The 22,268-nt window shown below is 33.2% G+C and overlaps 1 protein-coding gene across 1 annotated transcript in view; it reads left to right on the plus strand.

Moving 5' to 3' along the window:
* The window catches only part of LOC140742829 (neuroglobin-like), a 31,959-nt gene extending 11,409 nt beyond the window's left edge, over positions 1-20,550 (plus strand). The window contains exons 2-3 of the mRNA XM_073073864.1: positions 19,515-19,746; positions 20,271-20,550. Of these exons, the coding sequence (XP_072929965.1) occupies positions 19,515-19,746; positions 20,271-20,432 (394 nt within the window). The 3' untranslated portion in view covers positions 20,433-20,550. The remainder of the gene's footprint in view (positions 1-19,514; positions 19,747-20,270) is intronic.
* Positions 20,551-22,268: the final 1,718 nt, after the last annotated feature.

Raw genomic sequence — 22,268 nt, forward strand, 5'->3', positions numbered from 1 at the left:
GATACGAGGCATTTCAAAATAGTCCTTAAGGCTCTTATCCTATATAAGGGTATATTACAGATGTACATGAGCAATGGTGGCCAATTACCATCAAGCGAATTGCATGCCCGTTTACTAATTCTATTACACAAGAATACAAGAATTACACATTACTCATGTAAAAACATGTAAAAGTAAGCAAGATACTAAAGGTATTTTTCCTATTAAAACAAGCTGAAAAGATGATTTCTAAAAACAGAAAATGGTAACAACGAAAACAGTTTCAGGGAACAAAGACGTCCCGGCCGGCACGACAGACGACATTAATTTAAACAAGAATTGAACCACTCCGCTGAGTTAGGGAAAACACGAGCTGGAATCGAAAACAAATCGTTGTTTTAATAGCAAGGGAATAGGGGAGAATTTAGTTACAATTTAAATCAAAAAGACAGACTCAACCAGTGTACGTTTGCGTTTTAAAGCTGTGGTAAGAGAGATACGAGGTACTCGCATGAACTACTGATGGCATGTCTAATTTACACACGAAAATATTTTCAATATACGTTTGTAGAACATGCATGCTAAGCATGTTGATGCGATGCATGCGATTAGTTGGTACAAATAAGAATTATATTGAGTAATAATGAAATAGAAAAAAAAACCGATTTCATTTAATTTTACTTTTAATGGTCAACTATCATTCGAAGCGATACAAAAATGTCCTACAATGCAATGTTTCGCAGAGGGTCGCCTTCCTTTATTTGGTCTGAGAGGAGGAATAATAAATTTATTATTTAACAATTTAGAACCCAATTACTTTAGACTTAATGGTTAAGTAAAACATTGTAAGGTATAGTGTTTAAATTTATCCAAATTCTCCCTAAGTATATATTTCTTATCAAATTGCATGTGTCTAGCTCGTTGACTTGTGTTTAAAATCAGTATCAAAGAAAGACTTTATCTAACTTTGGACATCTTTTTCAGAAGATTCTATATTACAATTACAAAAACTGTGAGATGAGTGCAATGTTTACGTTACAATTTTTAATACGAACTATTGATTACTTAGTGTTAAAAATAGGTATACCTACAAAAATCTGAAGACCAACAGATTAGTTATTTTCTAACATACCCCAAATACATTGTTGGCCTACAAGAAATCTAGAACCATCTCGTGTAAAATGAGAAAACCAAATTTTATTCCAAGGATCCCTAAAAGCGTTCAAAACAAAAAATTCGCTAGCTGTGTTCCACAGGGAATTATAAATTCTAAAACACTGAAACAAAACTACTTGTAACCAAACAATGACATCGTTCACGCCTCTGGGACCATTAATTTAAACAAAGACTCGATCTACCGAAGGAAAACGGGAGCACAATCGTAACCCGATTGTTTCCTGGCTTGTAACCGCCGGATTTAGGGATTTGTTGAATTTACTACTAAAGATATTTTATTGAATAACAAGATTCGGGTTTTCTTCCCGATTTTCGTTTTAGAATTCCTGAAATGAATGTTAGATTCGATGTTTATTTTATTGCTAAGTCAATGATTTGTTGGGTTCATTGTCAGCTTATTCGTTGCAAATTTAAAATTTGTAAAGTTTTAAAACTGCGTTGCTACAATCCGCAACCAACATTTATCATACCTACATATTTTTACAACGTGCACAATGCAAATACGGGCACATGCGCATGCAAATAATTATTACATACACCGCAATATGTACATACAACTACCAACACAAGTTTCGTTTCAATTTCAGTGCTTTTAAAGAAATTTATAAACTTCTGCATTTTGGAATAAAATTAATAAAAATACAATTAATATCAAGCCCTCTACGCTTTTAGATAAGTTGTTCTCGGCTCGATATTTATTTTAAAAAATTTAAATTAATTTGACCGTTCAAATTAAGTAAAAATCGAGTTCAAAGATTCCTTTACATACCCAGATACTTAATACATATACAGGGTGAATTTTTAAAGCAGGCCTTCAGGGCCAAATCCGAAACTATAAGGATTAGCGAAAAATGCTGAAAGGAGTTACGAGGCCGATTTTGATAAAAACTATAAATGCATCATTACTTTTTTAAAATAACTTTTTCCCTAACCGGGAATCGAACGAGTTCATTTTAAAAAAAAAATACACCCTCTATATTATTCCACTATCTGATAGTGTTGCTTATAAGGATCAAAATCTGGGAAGTAATGATAAATGACAAACTAAAGGAAAAGCCTCAATTTTAAGAAAATACACATTTTTTCATACTAATTTGGCAGTTAAGTTCCCGCCATTCATCAATTTAAACAATTCGTATATTAACATTTTTTTTTTGGCTCAATGTTTCAAATCATTCGAAAGCGGACGTTTTGTTCTCCAAGAATTTATATTTTTATGGCCGACTTAGTTAAGGTTATTTTAAGGACCATTATAATAGATTTAACTTGCTATGGGCGGAGTTTCGTTTAATACAGACGTAAAGTTGACTATTTGCAAAAATGACTTTTTCGAGTCAAATCCGAGTGATTACGAAACAAAGAGATAAAGAAAATCATATTTAACGTTTAAACGAAGTTGTAAACAACACACAATAAAAATTTACTATTTAATCAGTTATCTATTTCTATTAAAAAAAATAATCCTAAAAACGGCGGTAACTTATTTGCCAAACTATTACTTTCTCATACTAAGCCGTAAGTCATGGTCATAACGTCGAATAATTAGTTCATTAACCAACAAATTCTTCAATGGTATGACTTATGTATGTTTCTAAAGAATTATACATAAATCATTTGTTATGTATAATCCTTAAGGATTAGTATGTCAATGTATGAAAAAATATGTATTTTCTTCAAAATTTTCCTTTTCCTTTAATTTGTCACATAACATTACTTCCCAAAATTTGATCCTTATAAGCAACACTATCAGATAGTGAAATAATATAGAGGGTGTAATTTTTTCAAAATGAACTCGTTCGATTCCCGGTTAGGGAAAAAGTTATTTTAAAAAAGTAATGATGCATTTATAGTTTTTATCAAAATCGGCCTCGTAACTCCTTTCAGCATTTTTCGCTAATCCTTATAGTTTCGGATTTGGCCCTGAAGGCCCGTTTTAAAAATTCACCCTGTATACAAGCCAAAATAATAAAAGCGTGGTAAAAATATGTACTATCAAACACGTTCGTCATAGGCCGTAGCCAAGTAGTTTTATCCTAAATTCATTTTCACTAAGAGAACTGTGAGAAGTTTTATGACGATAAATTAATTAGTCACTATCTCATTTACCCTTTTGACATTTTGTGCACGCCCCCAATGGGCTACTAAATGTTCTTGTCGAAGGATATTAAGAGTGAGAACCTTGGTTAACATTTGACAATATGTGGACCTTCAGGCAAATATTTCTTTGCGTTATATGGTACAAGTACAAACTTAAAATACAAACTGGAGTCTTAACAAATATGTAGTCTACCCGTTGGTAAAAAGACACTACTGCGAAAGGAAATCTGAATAAAATAAAAATATGTACATAAGTGTGGTTATCCATAAATGTAACTTAAATATGATGAACAAATTGCGCCTAAATATACTCATATAAGTATATGTATACTCGTACGTCAGAACTTAAATTTTCTAACTTACATAATATTTATATAGGATGACTAATATCAGAAAATTCCTTTGGCAGAAAACAATAAAGTGAAATCTTAGTCTTATCGAGTTATATTACTATTTTTGCCTGTATTTGCAACAGACATTTTTAAGGCATAGGCAAAAACTAGAAATGTTCTCGACGATCAATTTATTACATAGCGGCTCATTTACGCGTTTGACATTTTGCTCTGACCCCCAAGGGGCCGCTAAGCGTTCCTGTTGAACGGTGTTGAAGGATATCAGAGTTATTGTGCGTTGACAGCCATTGTAGACCTTTGAGTTGTGGAAACAAGGGGATACGGTATCAATTGTGAGAGAAATCAATAATATTAAACGAGGTGAAACTTTAGATGCCTTTGAAGTCACTTTCTTTGTTATCGTTTGTTTTGAATACAGAAGATATTTAAGAGTATTTACGTGCCTATTTATTTTTTATGAAATTGAAAGTAAGTGGTCACTGTCAGTAAATTAAATCTGTATTAGTCAGCATTTCTGTTCGAATTCTACGTTAAAGTCAAACAAAAATGGGATACTACTCCTGAGGACTTACTAGTAACGCTCATGAAAATGCTTGCACTTAAAATCTATTTAGGCTACACAACATATGCTGAGGTTAAAGGTTAATTGTCCGTTAAGACTTTTAGTTAGATACACCACACGTTTATAAATCTATTTAAATATTCTGCTTAAGCGCTAATAACACTGGTCAAAAGATTGGAATCTGATTTCCTATTCGAAAAGATTCCTTAAGAAGCTTGACTCCTAGGATTGCTCAAGATAAGATAAGATAAGATTTAATACGGGTTGTGGTAACCGTTACTTTCGCATTATCATAATAAGCCAGATAACGCTATATTTGGGTGGCACTTTAAATATTTTTGGGAGGTTTCATATACCTATAATATATTTTTTAGTTTAAACAAGATGGATGTTTGGAACAGACCTAAACCATGTCTGGGGGCCTGCCGCCATCTCTTAAAAACCATCATAGTTCAGGAAAGTTTTATTTCCTCTTTAAAACAGTAAAATATTCCGTCATACACTGTTGAACAAACTTAAGCCCTTATTAATTTTTCGCTTATCCATTGTATAAAACCAACTGAAATTGTCATATTTTGCTTAAAAAGTTAATTTTCCTGAAAAAAGTAAAAGTATGATTAAAATAATATTGTTTTAAGAGATGGTAGTAACCCCCCTGAAATATAAAAAAAAATATATATTCCTATTGTTATGCCTAAGCTGTTAACGAAAACAACTTAGCCGATTTCGAAATGATTTTCAATAAAAGATAAATGATTTTACAGATATTCACAAAATTTTTCACTTTCACATATTTAGGGATCTCGCGTAAACATCAACAAACCGTACACCAGCGAAGATAAGTAATAAAAGTATATACTTGAACAATACATATATAAAAATGTCCAACAGTTTTGTTTGTTCCACCATCGTTACGTTTAGGGACGTGGCGTGACTGTCAAAAGCTTGATAGATTACTGTGCAAATATTTACACAGCAATATTTATGTGCACAGCTAACACGCTGAGCGCATTCAGTTACACGTATTAAAATGCTGAATGATAATTTATTTACATACATAATGGATTTGGAGAACTAAATACAATTAGGTACATTAAATAAATAGATTTATCTTTTTCTTTAATTCTAAAGAAAATTTCAGTTTCAGTTTCAAAAAACGGCATTTCAGATTTACATGACTGGGAAGATGTGTGAAGGATGTATCTGCGCTGGCCCCCAAGATCGCGGAATATGGCCTTTTTGCAGAAATCTTGACTTAACGTTATGCACAAATGAAAAACTCTGAGAAAGACTTGAGACTTGAGTAGGTGGCAGTAGTGTCACCAATTTTGAGGGTATAGCCTTGCTATAGTTTCAATGCTATCCTGGTGACAGGTAACGGGCATCCAGCCCATCTGGTTGTAATTGGTATAAAACTATGTAGGAGGACTATCATGTCGCCTTAGACATCTGTAATAAAGCCTGGATAAAAATAGAGTCTAACCTTATGCCGGTTAAATGTGTACCCCTAAGTAATAAACCCTAATTTACCCCTAAGTGGACAAGGTTCAAAAAGTACTTAACATTACTATTGTAATGTAGAAAATGAAGATGGTGCCTCAGAAGTCGAAACACGAAAGATTCAACCAACCAACTGGTATAGATCAGAATTAAGAGTTTTTCACCTATTTATTTACAAAACGCTAAATATAAATCCACTTTTTGTTCGTTACAACGCCTTTACATTTAGGAGTAACGCCGCTGTCAGCTTGATGGATTAGTGTGCAAATATTCGCACAGGTTATTTGCATGGAGGTGACGTGGAGCCACAAATTCAGTTTTCTACTTTTTAGTTGATTTTGTCATAAAAGCGTGTTTTTTAGGTTTTCGAACTATAATTTTTAATTTTATAGCGGTTTAAGGCTGTTGTTTTCTGAATCAAAAGGTTCAAAATGTGAGGCATTCCAACTAAGTCTCAAAGTAAGCATCTGATTGCTTTGTGGCCTAAAATTAAGTTTCTTATTTTGGTCAATGATTCGAGATCGAGAGATTCATGGTACCTCTGATTTTTCAAACTAATGCACGTCTTATACAATAATAAAATTATCAGTTGCTTTAATGGGTCAAGAAAACTGTCACCAATAGGTACATAACTTACTTTTGTATAGACAACAAGTTCTTATAAAATTTGTTAGCAAGTTGAAACTAAAGAAACTAGAAGTAGAACTAAAATCTTTTAGTTTTTCAACTTAAACAGCCTTATTTAAGTTCACGTCTCTACTAGAAAATGCCTCGAGTTATCTTCGTACATTTTTCAAGCACCAATTTCCTTTCATGATTCAGAGAAATATCTTTCAAATATATTATCCGCTGCGAATATCGTAGTCTCTGAATATTTCTGTTTATTATATTTTCGTTCTAAGAGCTCGGAACATAAAAAGATTTTCATGTACGACTTTATTTTTTTCTATTTAGTTTTCAAATATTTCCATACTTACAGTAACAGCAATCTTAAGCGTTGCTGCGTTCTTGTTTTAAAGGTATGGTAAGAAAGACGTAGGTACATATAGGAGGTGTTCATACTTAAGTCCTCTGGCCACTTCAGCAGGAAGCACTTAAAATTAGAGCATTATAGTATAGGATTACTGTTAAATTCTTTCGATATATCATGGAAGAAATTTGTCAACATAATCCCATTATTTCCCTTCAGCTAAATAAAATAAATGTTTAAAAATATGTTAGAAAATTTAAAATGTAACTCTTAGGTAACCTCACTTTTATAGACAATCTGTACAGATATTACAATATATATCATTTAACACTTCGCAAAAGTCCCAGGGAATTTTCCCTCTGGTTGTATTTCTATTTTATAGTGTCGTGGAACCATTTATGTTATTTATGGTGTCCTAATTGTTGTCAAGGACGATTTGTCTAAGTTTATAGCTGGATAACGTCTTGCCGTTATTGCGTCTATAAGAATAAATGAAATTGATCATTGATATATTACTTGTTAAATATAAAATTCCCTACATAAACATTGTCTTTCTAAATTTATGGGATAATCTTGAAAATTACAGAGTCGATTTATAGAGAAACGTTTTGGCACAGAATTTCTTAACCCGTTCTTTCAGAAAATATCAAGATAACTTAAAATACATGGTAGATATTTTAATCCTACTAAGTTACTTACCAATCTCTAATTGAATTGAATTCTTCAATTGCCAATATTGGCCTGAAATACAAAAAGACAAAAACAATAGTTGTTTGTATGAGGTACTCGTAGAAACCGGTAGACTTGCCTTGGGAATTACCTGTTGCCTTTTCTCTGCTAGATTCTGGACTTTAAAACCGAGTCCCTGAGGTCACTTGCGAGAACCACATAAGAGTAATTTTATCCAAAACAGACTATACGGCAAAACTTTCCATTTACATTATCTACTAACAGAATACACGAGACAGATTAAACCAGTTTGTGATTGTCTGACTCAGACGTTCACTCCAAACCTTCCAACAACAACAGAACAATCTAAACAACAACATCAGTCCAAAACAACAGAACAACAGGCAATTATGCAATTCGTGCGGCGTGCCGGAAACTAATCCTGTCGAGATGAATTGCGGATCGGGGGGAAGATTGTTTTAGCACTGCTTGTGGTTGGCGCTTTGTTTAAATATGTATTTAACTTTGTCGCTGCGGTAAATGTATTACTAATTTTCACCTGGCGCAACAATAGGTGGATGGTGGTCATCGTCCATCCATTATTGTCCTGCCACTGGGCACAGATCTCTTCACAAAGTGAGCGAAGTTTTAGGCCATAGTCCATAGTGTTAGCCACGTGCGAATTGGCAGACTTCACACAGCTTTGAGGATTTAAAAAAAAGTCTTAGATGTGTAGATTTATTCACGATGTTTACCTTCACCTTTTAAGCAAGGTAATTAATTTTTAATACGCATATAACTTTAAAAAATCAGTGCCTGAAATTTAAAATGAAACTTTAGTCTACCACCAGTCAACAATAACTATATTTATGGCTGATAAGCATAGAGAACGATTGGAGTCTTTGTACATACTTTTTGTATTTGTCACGTTAGATTAACACGTGCCGAAGTGACTAAAGGGTATCCTGATCAAACCCCCTCTCACAACAACTGTATTGCAACCATCTTTTACTTTGCACATATGTGGAATTTATTCAAATTATACAGATCCGTAAGCGGTTCATTACCTAACCAATACAGTGTCATAACAATTGTTATTCTTCTGAGCAAGTCATCAACAACTCGATATTTCTCCGACGGCGCCTGTATACCTACTCGATACCGGAGTGGGCTAGACAGCTGGGTGGCCCCCCACTGCTAGAGTGTCCATATTAAATGATTATGTTCATTACGCTTTCTAGACTCATAGGTCCATACTAAGTTTTTTCCTGTGTCGTGGTTGCCATGGTCACATACATATCCAATACACAAACACAAAAAAGGTAGTAGAACCCTTTGTGGTTCGACTCCGGCGGCACCACCGCCACACCTATTTCTGCCTCATAACAGCAGTGTTAGGCGCTGCTGTGTTCCGTTTTGAAGGGTGTGGTAAGGGAGACAGATTTTTCCGAGGCGCTCCAGCTTAATCCTCAGGGGTAGCGGCGCATCTGTGGCCGACCTCAGGTAGGAATATCTAATCCTATCTGGGGTTGATTACGGATATCCATGGGCGGCAGTAGCCAAATAGCACCAGGTGGACTGCATCGTCTGCTACTCCTATATTATAAAAAAAAACACAGAGGCCAGGGTTTAATTTAAGCCTACTGTGTGTCAGACCGGTAAAGTAAACGCTCCAGTTGTAGTTTGAGAAATAAATAATTAGTTAATTGATCGAGAATGCTTTAAAGCAGTTCCACTAGTAGTCTGCGAAGATTAGAAATGGTTTAAGATTTTTTATACAACGTTGTAGGTACAACGAAATAGAAGTAGGTAAAGTACCTACTTCGGAGACCTCTTCTTTCATACTGTGTCCAAAAAGCTGACTAAAACCTTGTTTATGTTCGAAATGACAGACTTGATAAATAGGGAAATAACAAATTGATCGAGCATACACTAGACGAATAGGGTGTACTCTTTGAAAGTACTGTGGCCAAACAAATAAGTGACCGAATACTTATTGATTATCAAACCGTAACCATGTTAAATATATTAAATAATCATAAACAGTTTATTAACAATTCTATTAATGTTAATTATATTATATGAAAAACATAGCTTCTAAATAAACCATGTAAATCTTTCGGTCATCTTCTTTTCCAAATCCAAAATTTTATTAAATTCTTTTAAAATTTTTAACCGACCTCAAAAAGGAGGTGGTTATCAATTCGACCGGTATCTTTTTTTTTATGTATGTACACGAATTACTCCGCCGTTAGTGGACCGATTTTAATAATTCTTTTTTTATTGTGTAGGGATGAGCTGGAAATTGGTCCCATTTAAATATGGTTAGGATCCATCGACGGGTTCTGGAGAAAATGAGGGGAACTCCTCCACTCATGTAAATACAACATTTATTTCAATTATTTTTTACTTTGTAGTGACATAGAAGTCGGTTGTATTTTTTGTTTTATTTTTTTTTTTATTTTGATCTATTAATAGTTTTGAATATAACTAAAAAAATCTCAAAAGTCTCTTAACCTCTAGACTCAACCCATTTCATTATAATATTAATAATCCTATATTTATCTTTAATATAATCTAGATACATATAACAAAAAGTTTAGTAATGAAAAACTAGAATTAAGTAAAAGCCCCTTTGCGGGTATAGGCCTCGTCCAGACGTCCCCATTTTCCTATATCTTTCCCTTTCTTTGTCTGAATGTTAATTCTGGACTGTCCTAATCAAATTATTCGTGTGTTGTTCCCCTACAACCTCCCTACGGGGTGGCATGCAAACAGGAACGCTTAAAAACGTACACCCACCGGTCTGTTTTGACTCGTATTAATTGAGTGCCTCGCAGAATACACGTTTGAAGTTGAATCTCTGTTTGTTTACTCTTTGATACATATTTCTGAGTTTGAGTGTAATTATGAAAATGTATTTAAACAGAGAGCTACTTTTAATATAAATTAGGTAGTACTTACTTCATATTTTTAAGAGATGATATGAATTTTATTTTAGATTAAAAATATTCTAAATAATAATATCTACTATTATTATTTTAGTTTACTTTTCTACACTAGGAAAGAATTTATCCCATGGTCCACCACGCCGACCAAGTAACATTTTGGGAACTTCACTTATGTTAAATTTATAAATAACTCTCCACCTTGTTATACTTATCTTACATTACTTATAATGTTTTTTTTCTTTTCTTCTTAACTATTAAAGCAGTGGTTAATATTTATTAAGATTTCTCCATCACATATAACTTATCAGAATTTAAATCAGAACGTGCTAAGGATTCTAACTCCAAATCCTATGACTAACTAGCGCTGTTTCGAACGAGAAATAACCAACTACTAACTAGCCATGTATACAACAGATGTATATCTAACTAGCTACACAAATGACAAACTGTATAACCAACTTACTACATAACTCTTTATACAACAAACTCTTTACTTTATACTTTTTATAACAACAAACTTTATACTATTTATATAACACGGAACAATAAAGTTAAAGTTTTCGTAAAATTTTACTCGAACATTTCCCGAATTTCCGCGAATGTATCCCGATCAATGCTCTATTTGAAACAATTTCAAGCCTGACTACACACTACCTTCGTATAAGTTTACTATCGGACCGAGTTTTCTGAATTGCTTCCTATTTTGGAGAACGGATTAAGTTTTTAGAATCTGTACAGTAATGCCTATATGCTAGATCGCTAGTGACTGAAGGCCTGATGTTCGAATTCCATGCACGCACCGCTGATTTTCAAAATTATATGCGTATTTACCACTGTCTACTGTAAAGGAAAACGTTATAAGAAAACATGTAGGTTTTCTTAGGCTTGAAAGTTCTTTTAAAAACATTTTTTAAGGATGTTTACCAGCACAGTATACTATGACGTAAATCCCTCTTATTCTAAAATACGACCCGTGCCAAACAGACAGCAACGGGTTGACGAAGCTCTTTGTATCAATCACAACATTATGTTAAACTAAACCCTAAATTTGAATCGAGCTGAGCGTAGGCCGGTTAATGTACGGATAGAACAAATATACATTGTTTATAGAAAGCAGATGCACGGGTTGCCGGCCGTGCGAAAATAAATTCCAACCTGGCTTCGTAGTAGCGAAATGTTGGCTATAAAAGAAAATTCCACTTCAAATTTATTTTTTGTGATTTGAGCAAAACAGCTCAGTAGAGATGCTTGGTAAATACGTGAATGGATTGAAGTGTTACTTTAACATGACTGCAACGTTTTTCATGGACTTACTCTGAGAACAAGTTTAGCCCAACAATTGAAGGAGGGCTGAAGCATACTCTACCAAACTGATTTTAAAATCGTATCTATATAATACCTCCGACATAGAGATAAACATTTATCATTATTTTAAGGCAGAAAAAAATTACAATTCGGTTAAATTTAAATTACGAAAAATTACCCATAGAAAATCTACCCAAAAATACGGCAAACAAATAGTCTGCTCAAGATAGACGAAGCAGACCAAATAATAAGATATACATACATAAGCAGTAATCTCAAGATACATTACCCTCGCAGAGCAGTCTGGTAAAAATACTACGTTTGTTGTCAAATCTAATTTAAAATTAAATTATGATAAAACCACGTTTGCTTATTTAGTTACTAGATTAAAACGTCTCAAAAAGAATACATGTGATCTAAAGTTTTATAATTAACGTAACTTACACGACAAAGTTCGTTAGACTACACGGAGTCGTGCCAAAGTTAGTTAGTAAGTTAGTTTGTAATAAACCGTTGCACAAACTCGTTTGTACGTTCTGTGAAGTTCAAATTGCAATTAAGATTTATCTCTACAATTACTACTTTTACTTTAATTACTTAATACAATTACTAATATTTTCAGCGTAAATACAAAAACATAAATATAATTCTTACGAGTAATAGCCATGTGGTTCTATTCTATTCTACATCAAGAGGTGCGAGGTTCGAATTCAAGGCAAATTTATGTGTATTACAAAATTATTATCATTAAAGTAAGGGCGAAGGTAAACAACACGAGGAAACATGCAAATCAGAGAGATTTTGAAAAAGTTCTTATTAGTACGTGAAGCCAATTTGTACCTGGCCTACGAAGCGGACTACGGTCTGATCCTTAAGTGATATTGGCATTCCTACACTGAAATAGAACTGCTTTATTTCACACACGACTAAATATGTGACAATGTGTGTTACCAAAGTTGGCGTACGTACTTGTTCAATCAAATTACACATGCGTAAAAAAAATCAGCATAATATTGTATGCGTAACGTGTGTTAGCGGCTAAATCAAAGTCAATACAAATTTGGTGCCGACTAATGGACATGACAATGATGAAAATTAAGATATGACGTCATTGAAGCGTCGTTTCATGCGAAATTTGGAACTCTGAGGACTAAGTTGTAACGCCTTGGCTAAGCACGTTTCCCTTACCACACCCTTAAAGACCACAGCGCTTAACACAGCTGTTATAAGGCAGAAATAGGTATGGCGGCGGTGCCCACTAAGTAGAACCACAAAGAGTTTTATCACCTTCATGAATGATTAATATTTTTAGTCGGATCTAATATGAAAAAATGCATTGAACATACAGTATGCAAAAACAGAGTTAAATGAAAATTCTGTTTGGTTAAGCTTCGGAACGTGAAATCCTTTTATCTGCACACCCATTTAGGTTATATGTATGTATATGAAACTGAATACGGGCTCAGTGAACTGAAGTTTTATTCAAATTTTATTTACGACCCGCATGGTGCAGGCCACTGATGGTAAAAGGTTTTGGGTTCGATCTTCGGTCAGAAAGTACAGTTATGTATTTAGATTTCCGTTCGATTGGATGCTTACTGTCTTTATGTGTCTGTATGTAGCAAGTACGATGTAGGGAATCCAGGTTAAAGATTAAGTTTATTTATGTAACAAAGAAACACACACGACCGCTCGTCGCCACTGCTACCTATAGACATATGTTATCAATTGTTTGAATGTGACAGAACCCTCTGGGGTTCGACTCCGACGGCACCACCGCCACAACTGGTTCTGCCTAATAACAGTAGTTTTAAGCGCTGCTATGCGTTCTCTTAGGGAATAAGTTGGAATGCCTTAGACGTATCCCTTGTGCGACTCCACATGTGCGAATGACATAGGCTCTATATTTAAGCATTCAGGTTTTTTTGTTTTTATAATAATTATCTAATTTAGTTTTCACTTACGTCATCAACGAACGCGATGCAATGATATTTTAAGACAATTATAGACGACATAATAAATCAATCCACTGAAATGTTATGAACAGAAGCCTTCTTATGGCATAAGGAATTTCCTTCCTACAGTAAGGCTATCTATCAAAATGTAGACACTAATAACTTTTTCATTATTCCCTGGGGTTTGTACAATTTTCTGGGATTAAAAGTTTATCCCCACGGCAATTCTATGACACAGTTGATAAATAAGTAAATTTGTTGAGTTCAAAACAAACTATACAACACATTTTTTAAGAAGTTCAAGATATAGAAAATTAAAATAAGATTTGTTTTAGTCATGCGCTCAATACAATTAATTTTAAATAACAAATCTAACTAAAGGAGCATCTTGTTTAGTCGAGATGATGATGTCATCAGGAGTCGGGTCCATCATTAGATCAACTCAATAATAACCCCAACTCATAAACTCAATAATAATAATAATATTGCATTGTCATTGAAGTTACAGCTAAACGTGGAAGTGGAAGTAGTAAAAAATCACGATAAGACAGCTTTTTTATAATATAGGAGTAGCAGACGAGCATGCAGTCCACCTGATGGTAAGTGGCTACTGCTCATGGACATCTATAATCAACCCCAGATAGGCTTAAATATTCCTACCTGAGGTCGGCCACAGGTGCACTTGTAAGGACTAAGCCTATAAATATATATACGCCTTATATATATACTTATATATACGCCTCGTATAAGTCTCCCTTACCACAGCCTTCAAACTTATAAAATTGTCTATAAATTTAAATTAACTTTCAGTAAATATTAATATTATTTAATCAAAATCGGAATTTATTTTAATGTTTATATAGCAACTAGAACTTTATATTATAATTATTTTATCGTCAGTGTATGCACATCATGTTTCTCTTCACTGGTAATCAATTCTAATGCACGATACTTTTATATTATTTTACATTTCATTTAAATTTACCGTTAATCACTTTTAATTTAATTTTTTTTTTTTATTCTTCATTGTTATAACATTATATTCTTATTGTAATTAACTTATTGAATGAATTTTAATTATTTATGCTCTGTATTTACACTTAAATTGTTGTTAAGTCTTAATACATGAATGTTAATGTTGGTATTAATGCATGCCGTTTGTGCCTATAATTGAGGTGACACTTAGTTTGTAACTTATTTAGTCAAGCCTGTGAATTGGAGGAGATGGTGTACACTTTGTTGGTGCAACTAATAAAAAATAAATAAATAAATAAATAAAACCAGAACACAGAAGCGCTTAACATTGCTGTTATGAGTTAGAAATAGGTGTGGCGGTGGTGCTGCCGGAGTCGAACCACAAAAGGTTATACAATAGAAAATTTAGAAGGTTTATTTGTTTATCATTTCCTTTTTTTACTTTTTACACACTACACAATTCACTGATTGTATTATAATAATAAAGTAATAAAAATGTAAATTAGAAATAATTTGTATAAGTATATTATTTAATTATCTTTGTAATTGTTCATTAATAAACTTTTTTCATTTAAATACATACTTTTATAAAAAAATGTTAAAAGAACTCTAAATACTAAAACAGCAAATTAACTAAAACAAGAAAAATATATTCTAGTAAAATCGTCCATTTTAAAGAATTTGACGATATGCGAAAAGTTTAAGTCTTATACTCGTATCTTAGTTGCTAACCTATTACTATTTTATTTTCATTTTTGTTACAAATGCCTGTGTAGGGAATATATTGTTCAGCCGTGCACTTCTAAGGTCAAAGAAAAAGATAAAAGTAACGATAAAACAGTAACATATACCCAACCCACTTTTTATGTCTAAAATCTCCCTTTGAATGTTATCTCGTGTTGTTTATTTCCGACTTGGTACGAAGTGTAAACTTTCCTCGTCTCGATAAAGAATTCAAAGCTTATGTTCCCTTGCCCTTTATGTTCCAATTGTTGATTGTATCAAGTAAACAGGCCAAATATATTTTCATTGGATTACCATATTTATTAAAATCAAACTTAAAACCCTCTTCATCATCAACCCATTGCTGTCCAACTGCTGTTCAATTGTTTCCTCTAAGAAGAAGAATTTTTTGTTCACTTGCTGCCCATTTATGGCCTCTTCTGGAATTCCATATAGATTTGCCAATGATATTTTTCTTAACCTATGATTGACACTGGCTTGATTTGACTTGACATAAGTTATAACATATGACACTGAATTTTTAACACTTTGAAATCTCAGTGTAAGAGACGGCTGAATCCAATCCACTACGCTTTTACTGAAGTGCCTATATTAATTATCATGTCTAAAACGAAATCATGATTACACAAAAGTTCATTTCCTTTAATCTGAAATCCTCGCTGGTAAAAGTATTCAATATTATTTAAGATTTAAATGACTCAAAAAATATACGATTGTTATTTTCGTCTAATTCCATTGCTAGTAGTAAAATATTTGTAATTTACATTTTATAGCCTTTACAAATTCCTGTAATAGGTGCAAATAAGTAAAATTTTAAATTCATTCGCACCTGCGGGAATATAATGAATAAAAATTACATTAATTCTCTCCCCTGCGATTTATGGACTTATATTCTTTTAACTCCTAAAATAAAAAGTTATTTTAGCCTGCATTTCGCTTTTATATAATCTAAATATATAAAGGGATCCCTAATATATTCATGAGATCGTTATCCCTTTCAGACAGATCATCTTAAAACTTGGGATCTAATAGTAGAATCTGTAGCAGATCGCAGAAGAGACTACCTCTAATCAATGACATAGGTTATACATCTATGCCTCTAATAGAATATGTGAGGTTTATGACAAATGTCAAATGATGCCACTAACCACTTAGTGGTACTATCAAGTAGAATTCATACTCGTTTACTTACTTAAGTACAGAACATGAAGGGCTTGTTTTATGGTTAAGTGCAGTGTGGTTAACTTCACATACTTTTTTTTAATATTTGGAGATGGGGAATTTTTATTTCACCATTAAATAACACATTTATTTCTAATAAGAATAGGTTTTTAAACACATAACTTCAAAGAATTAGACGTACCAGTCGAGGATTCGAATTCCGCATCCACAGTACAAATAACAAACACGTCGCTAATTATATGGCTTATTAAAACACTTTAAAATTAAATATGCATAAATACATAAACGCTATTATGTAAATGTATACATTTAAACCTCGAATATAATTGCTACATCAATTCTATCAGGTAATTAAAAAAATATATTACGTCAGTGCGAAATTACCAGTGCAATAAATAGCCTATAAATTAAGTTAATTGTATTATTTCGTCCAAAATTTTAATTAACAAGCTGAAATATCCCACGCTGAATGTATTAAACAGAAACATAACTGATAAGGTAAATGCGGTTATTTGCAAAGTTAATTAAAACTTCGCTAGAATTAACATAGAAGCAACGTAAGGTGAAGCACAGCAGTGATAGCCTAGTGGTTAAGAAACTCGGCCTCTCGATCGAGGGGTCCGAGGTTAAAATCCCAGGCACGCCTGATTTTTCAAAGTTATGTGCGTATTAGAAATTAATTATCACTTGCTAAACGGTGAAGGAAAACATCGTGAGGAAACCTGCATACGTGAGCGATTTATAAAAAAAATCTGAAAGGTATGTGAAGTCTACCAATACGCACTTGGCCAGCGCGGTGGACTATGGCCTAATCCTTCTCATTATGAGCGGAGACCCGTGCCCAGCAGTGGGACGGTAATGGGTTGTTGATGATGATGAACGTAAGGTAATTTATAAGTAAAAGGGAAATATTTAATAGGAACTGACTTAAGAAAAGGGACGTCAAACGCGGACAAAACGCAGATAAGACTCAAAGACAACTCAGAAACTAGTCTAGACTTCCTTCTTTAAAACAGTGTAAACCTTTCTAACTAGTGACAAATAAAAAATTACTGAAAATAGAGAACTTTGGTATATTTTTCATTTAATATTTCAAATGAACTGGAATCAAACCAGGTATCTTTTATTTCTACCACATGGTAATATTGCCTACCTTCATACCAAACTAGAACACAAAAGAAAACAATGACGAAAACGCATTATCAGAACAGATAATTACTAACAACAAAGAACAAATAACCGCCCCAGGTGTACTGAAAACACGTAAAAGCTTTAAGTCGGGTATAAAAATTGAGGGCAGTTAGAGGCCCGACTCATCAGCGTAAACCGCTGAACTCATCAGCAATTAAATCCGGGTCCCTAGCATTAACTTTACGGATCCTAAGATATTTAGATTACGTCTCATTTTTTCCCCTCATACCTTTTAATTTTCATTCGCCAAATTGGATTTGGTTTAAGATACGAGAAACAAACGACCTTAAGGGACCGTCTGTAACGAAGCCAGAGACAATTATGTGGCCAAAATTAAGCCTCATATTATTTCTAATAATGGTATTCATAGAAAATAACAACGTGGCTTGAGTTTGGTGTAAAGGTAAAAGTTTAGATTACATTATTATATAAATTTCTGTAAATATTTCTCCAAAACTCCTGTAATTAGATACGTTTTAAAATATGTCACTTCCATAGACTTAGAATTTTTTTCGCTACGCTTAAGACCAACAAAGCATGAGAAAGACATATGTCAACCCATATAGACATTCTACTAGAGAGAAAGAGATGCCAAGAAAAGTCATGGCATGTCAATTTCTCTCCAAATAAACGGGCCTTAAGCTCCCCCGACTACGGCGCGTTTTCTTATTTTTCCAAAATAATTACTAGTATTAATATATTGCTAAATTTTTGCTAGCTGCATAGTTAGATGTAAAATTACCAAAATATATACGAAAATTAAATTAATTATTTACGCTAGGGTTTGATAAAAATGGTGACGTCATATTATATCGATAATGTGACGTCATATTATAGCGATAATCAATAATATAATATAGTTAGAAGGTGGTAGAACCCTTTCTGGTTCGACTCCGGCGGCACCACCGCCACACCTATTTCTGCCTCATAACAGCAGTGTTAGGCGCTGCTGTGTTCCGTTTTGAAGGGTGTGGTAAGGGGGACATACAGTAACGCAACGTTCCAGCTTAGTCCTCAGGGGTAGCGGCGCATCTGTGGCCGTCCTCAGGTAGGAATATCTAATGCTATCTGGGGTTCATTACAGATGTCCATAGGCGGCAGTAGCCACTTACCATCAGGTGGACAGCATGCTCGTCTGCTACTCCTATATCATTAAAAATAATAATAATGAATATCATTTCATGCATCACAAAAATAGTATAAACGTAAAACAAGAATAGTATAAAAGTAACGTTGTTGACATATTGTAACGGAATTTACATATTGGGATTTTTTTATGTTATTACTCGTATAATTCGAATAATATTTGTATTACCTATATCTTTTCAAGGATACCAAGTTCAAGTGAGGCACGTGAAAAGTAGGTAAGAATAATAAATCGCCAGAATGGACTCCTATTAAATCATCGGTAATATGTAACAAACATTTTGAGGAAAAATGTTTTTTACCAAGAAGTTGTCGTTGTTTTATACCAAATTGTGAAAAATATATTATTTTATTAATTTGTGTAATAATTTGGATACGAAGGCAACCTTGCCGGCTCATCGAATTAATACTGGATGTCAATCGATAAAAAGTATGAAGGTAACAACACTATTACGCACACATACACATTTCAATTTTGGGAATGCGTTTAAACCACAGTCTTATATCTAAAAACAAATACAGGTCTGTGGTTCAAACTGACATTGTTTATCTTTGACATCCTATATCTATGGTCACTTCCTTTGAATCATTCCTGAAATAGATCGTTCAAAATTTTCTGTAACCACAAGAAATTAAAAAGACGTTGTTATATATTGTTACAGTAGTTATGAAAATCGCAGCCCTTTTAAGTACAATAATAATATCGGCACAAGCCTTTTTCATTTGTGAAGCCGCTTACAATAATTTATCTATTTCCAGACTCTTCGAAGAAAACGAAGATCTCATCCATCTGTTCGAGAACTTCCGCGAGCTCCGGACAAAGGAGGCGCAGATCAGCTCAGCGGAGCTGGCGGAGCACGCAACGAAGGTCATGCACACCCTGGACGAGGGGATCAAGAGTTTGGCAGACATGGACAACTTCTTCGCGTACGTGCGGCATATTGGCGGCACGCATCGACAGGTGCCAGGCTTCGAGGCGGAAAACTTTTTGGTAAGTGCCTTTTATCTGTCCCTAAAGTTTCGAGAGCTCTCGCCAATATTCGACTTAAAGTCATAGAGTTAATTTGAGAAAGAGTAGACTTTAGTTTGAAGAAGTTTTGCTATGACCATGAGCATGAATATAATAACTTGGTAGAAATTATCGACAGTAAAGAAATATTAAAACCGTGTATCGTGGGTAGGTAGCTCCTCGTTACGTGCCAAAATATATCAAAATAACCCTTCATAACATAGCCACAACTGTCTGCTTGATAGCGTGTGCAGCGCTGCTGAGTTCTGAATGAAGGGACATTAGGGCTAACAAGCACTAACAAGCTTGTATCAGATTTCTTATTAGTTTGTAGCAGGATTCATTTTCTACATGAACTAGCGTATTGTAATCGTACACTGCTGTGATAACATAATGTTAGGTGAAGTGTATCTCGTAGACAAATATTGTAAATACTTCAACTCCTAGAGAAATTAGTGTCAAATACATTTTTTTTTACAGAAAAAAATCATGTATTTATTTTCCAGAAAATTGAACAACCATTTTTGGAAGCAGCAAAGACAACTCTAGGGGACAGATACACGCCGAATATAGAAAATATATACAAACTAACGATTCGATTCATATTAGAGAACCTTGTGAAAGGCTACGAAGATGCTGGCATGGAGAACGGGACCAAAGAAACCTGAAAAATAAAAAATAAAAACAAAATGGCTGAATTTCAAAATGTTACCTATATGAGAAGTTACATTATAGTTGAATAGGTTGTATTCTTTGATTAAAATAATTTATATTTTTGTAACATTATTTTACTGTTAATTACTTATATTACTTCTAAATATTTGCATGCCTTCCATTACTTTCCATTTTGTATATTGTGCAAAAAATATATTTATTGAGATTTATTTTATTACAGATTCTATTACTTATATTACTTCTAAATATTTGCATGCCTTCCATTACTTTCCATTTTGTATATTGTGCAAAAAATATATTTATTGAGATTTATTTTATTACAGATTCTAATATTTTTTAAAATATATCATGTTATTTTACAAGACCGTGTTAATTTAGAACATTCGCAAAATATAAATTATATTATTAAGACTTAACTACTTTATAAAAGTTAAACTTTTTATTGAACTTTTCAACTTGTTAATTATCTTTTTAATTATTAATAAAACTTAAAACAATTTACGTTTTCAAACAAAAATTGGCATCATTAATTAAAGTACACTTTGTGAGTAAAATGAGTAATTATTTTATAAACGATAAAATATTTTGCCAAGAATGAAAATTGTTGATAAAGTAAAACATTATTGGATTCATTTATTACTATCTTTCATTCGTTAAATTCAAAAAGATCGATTGTATAAAAAAGAACAATATAAACTTTTAGAAAATTGGCTTTTATTAGAAATTGGCTGTTTATTAAAAATATAATTCAGTTGCAAAAAATACTTTGTTTTATTTTGATACGTCAAACAGACCCTTCAAAGTTACTCCACATAAAATCTCAGCTCTTTTTGGACCTCGCTTGAAGAGCTCCAGCTCCAGAAATACTTCGAGAGGAAATTCTCACACAGCTCCAAATCATACATGGACGTGGCAAAAATACGACATCACGATTTCAGGCCATGGACCAAGTCACATTCTGTATTGGAAGACTTTAGTCACACACATTTACGATATATTTTAGATAATTCTACTGAAGTCATGTTTCTTTAAAATGTTTTCCTTCGTCAACAAATGGATGCGCACCTACTATTGGGATTTATTTTACTAAATTACTTATTCAGTTATCACTAATTCTTAATAAAACTACTTAATCTTATACCCTCAAAATAACGAATTTAAATTTAATCCATAATCATCTCTGTATTAGATTTATGTTCTAATTATAACTTCTAATTACCGTTAGCGTAATAAATTAGTCCGCACCTATCTTTGGATTAGCCCCTAAATAAATAAAGGAGCTTATTAATAAATTGATTCCATAATCGTGTTGATGCACAAGCGATGAACTATATGCGAGGATAAAATTTTATTATTTTCGTAGAATCTGAAAAGATATAAAATAGGTACATATTGAACGCAAATACTACAATAAAGTGATTTATGTAGGATTATGTAGTGATTAATGGAGGCGCTTAAAATTTATCAGTTACAACATTTTTCCTACCACTACCTCCTCCTACCTCCTACCACACTCGGATTATTACCTCTACTGAAACGATCCAATATTTCAAACCGACAATGATTAACTTTTAGTGTAAATATATTTTAGTAGTGATAGCCTAGTGGTTAAGAAACGCGGTCTCTCGATCGAGGGGTCCGAGGTTCAAATCCCAGGCGCGCCTCTGATTTTCAAATTTATGTGCGTATTAGAAATTTATTATCACTTGCTTAAACGGTGAAGGAAAACATCGTGAGGAAACCTGCATATCTGAGAGATTTATAAAAAAAAAGAAAAAATATCTCAAAAGTATTGTAATGTAAGAGTATATCTATCAGCATGTAGCCAG

This window comes from Epargyreus clarus, unplaced genomic scaffold (assembly GCF_041222505.1).
Source record: "Epargyreus clarus isolate Ecla_fem2 unplaced genomic scaffold, WU_Ecla_fem_2.2 ptg000001l, whole genome shotgun sequence".
In the NCBI taxonomy this organism is placed as follows: Eukaryota; Metazoa; Arthropoda; class Insecta; order Lepidoptera; family Hesperiidae; genus Epargyreus; species Epargyreus clarus.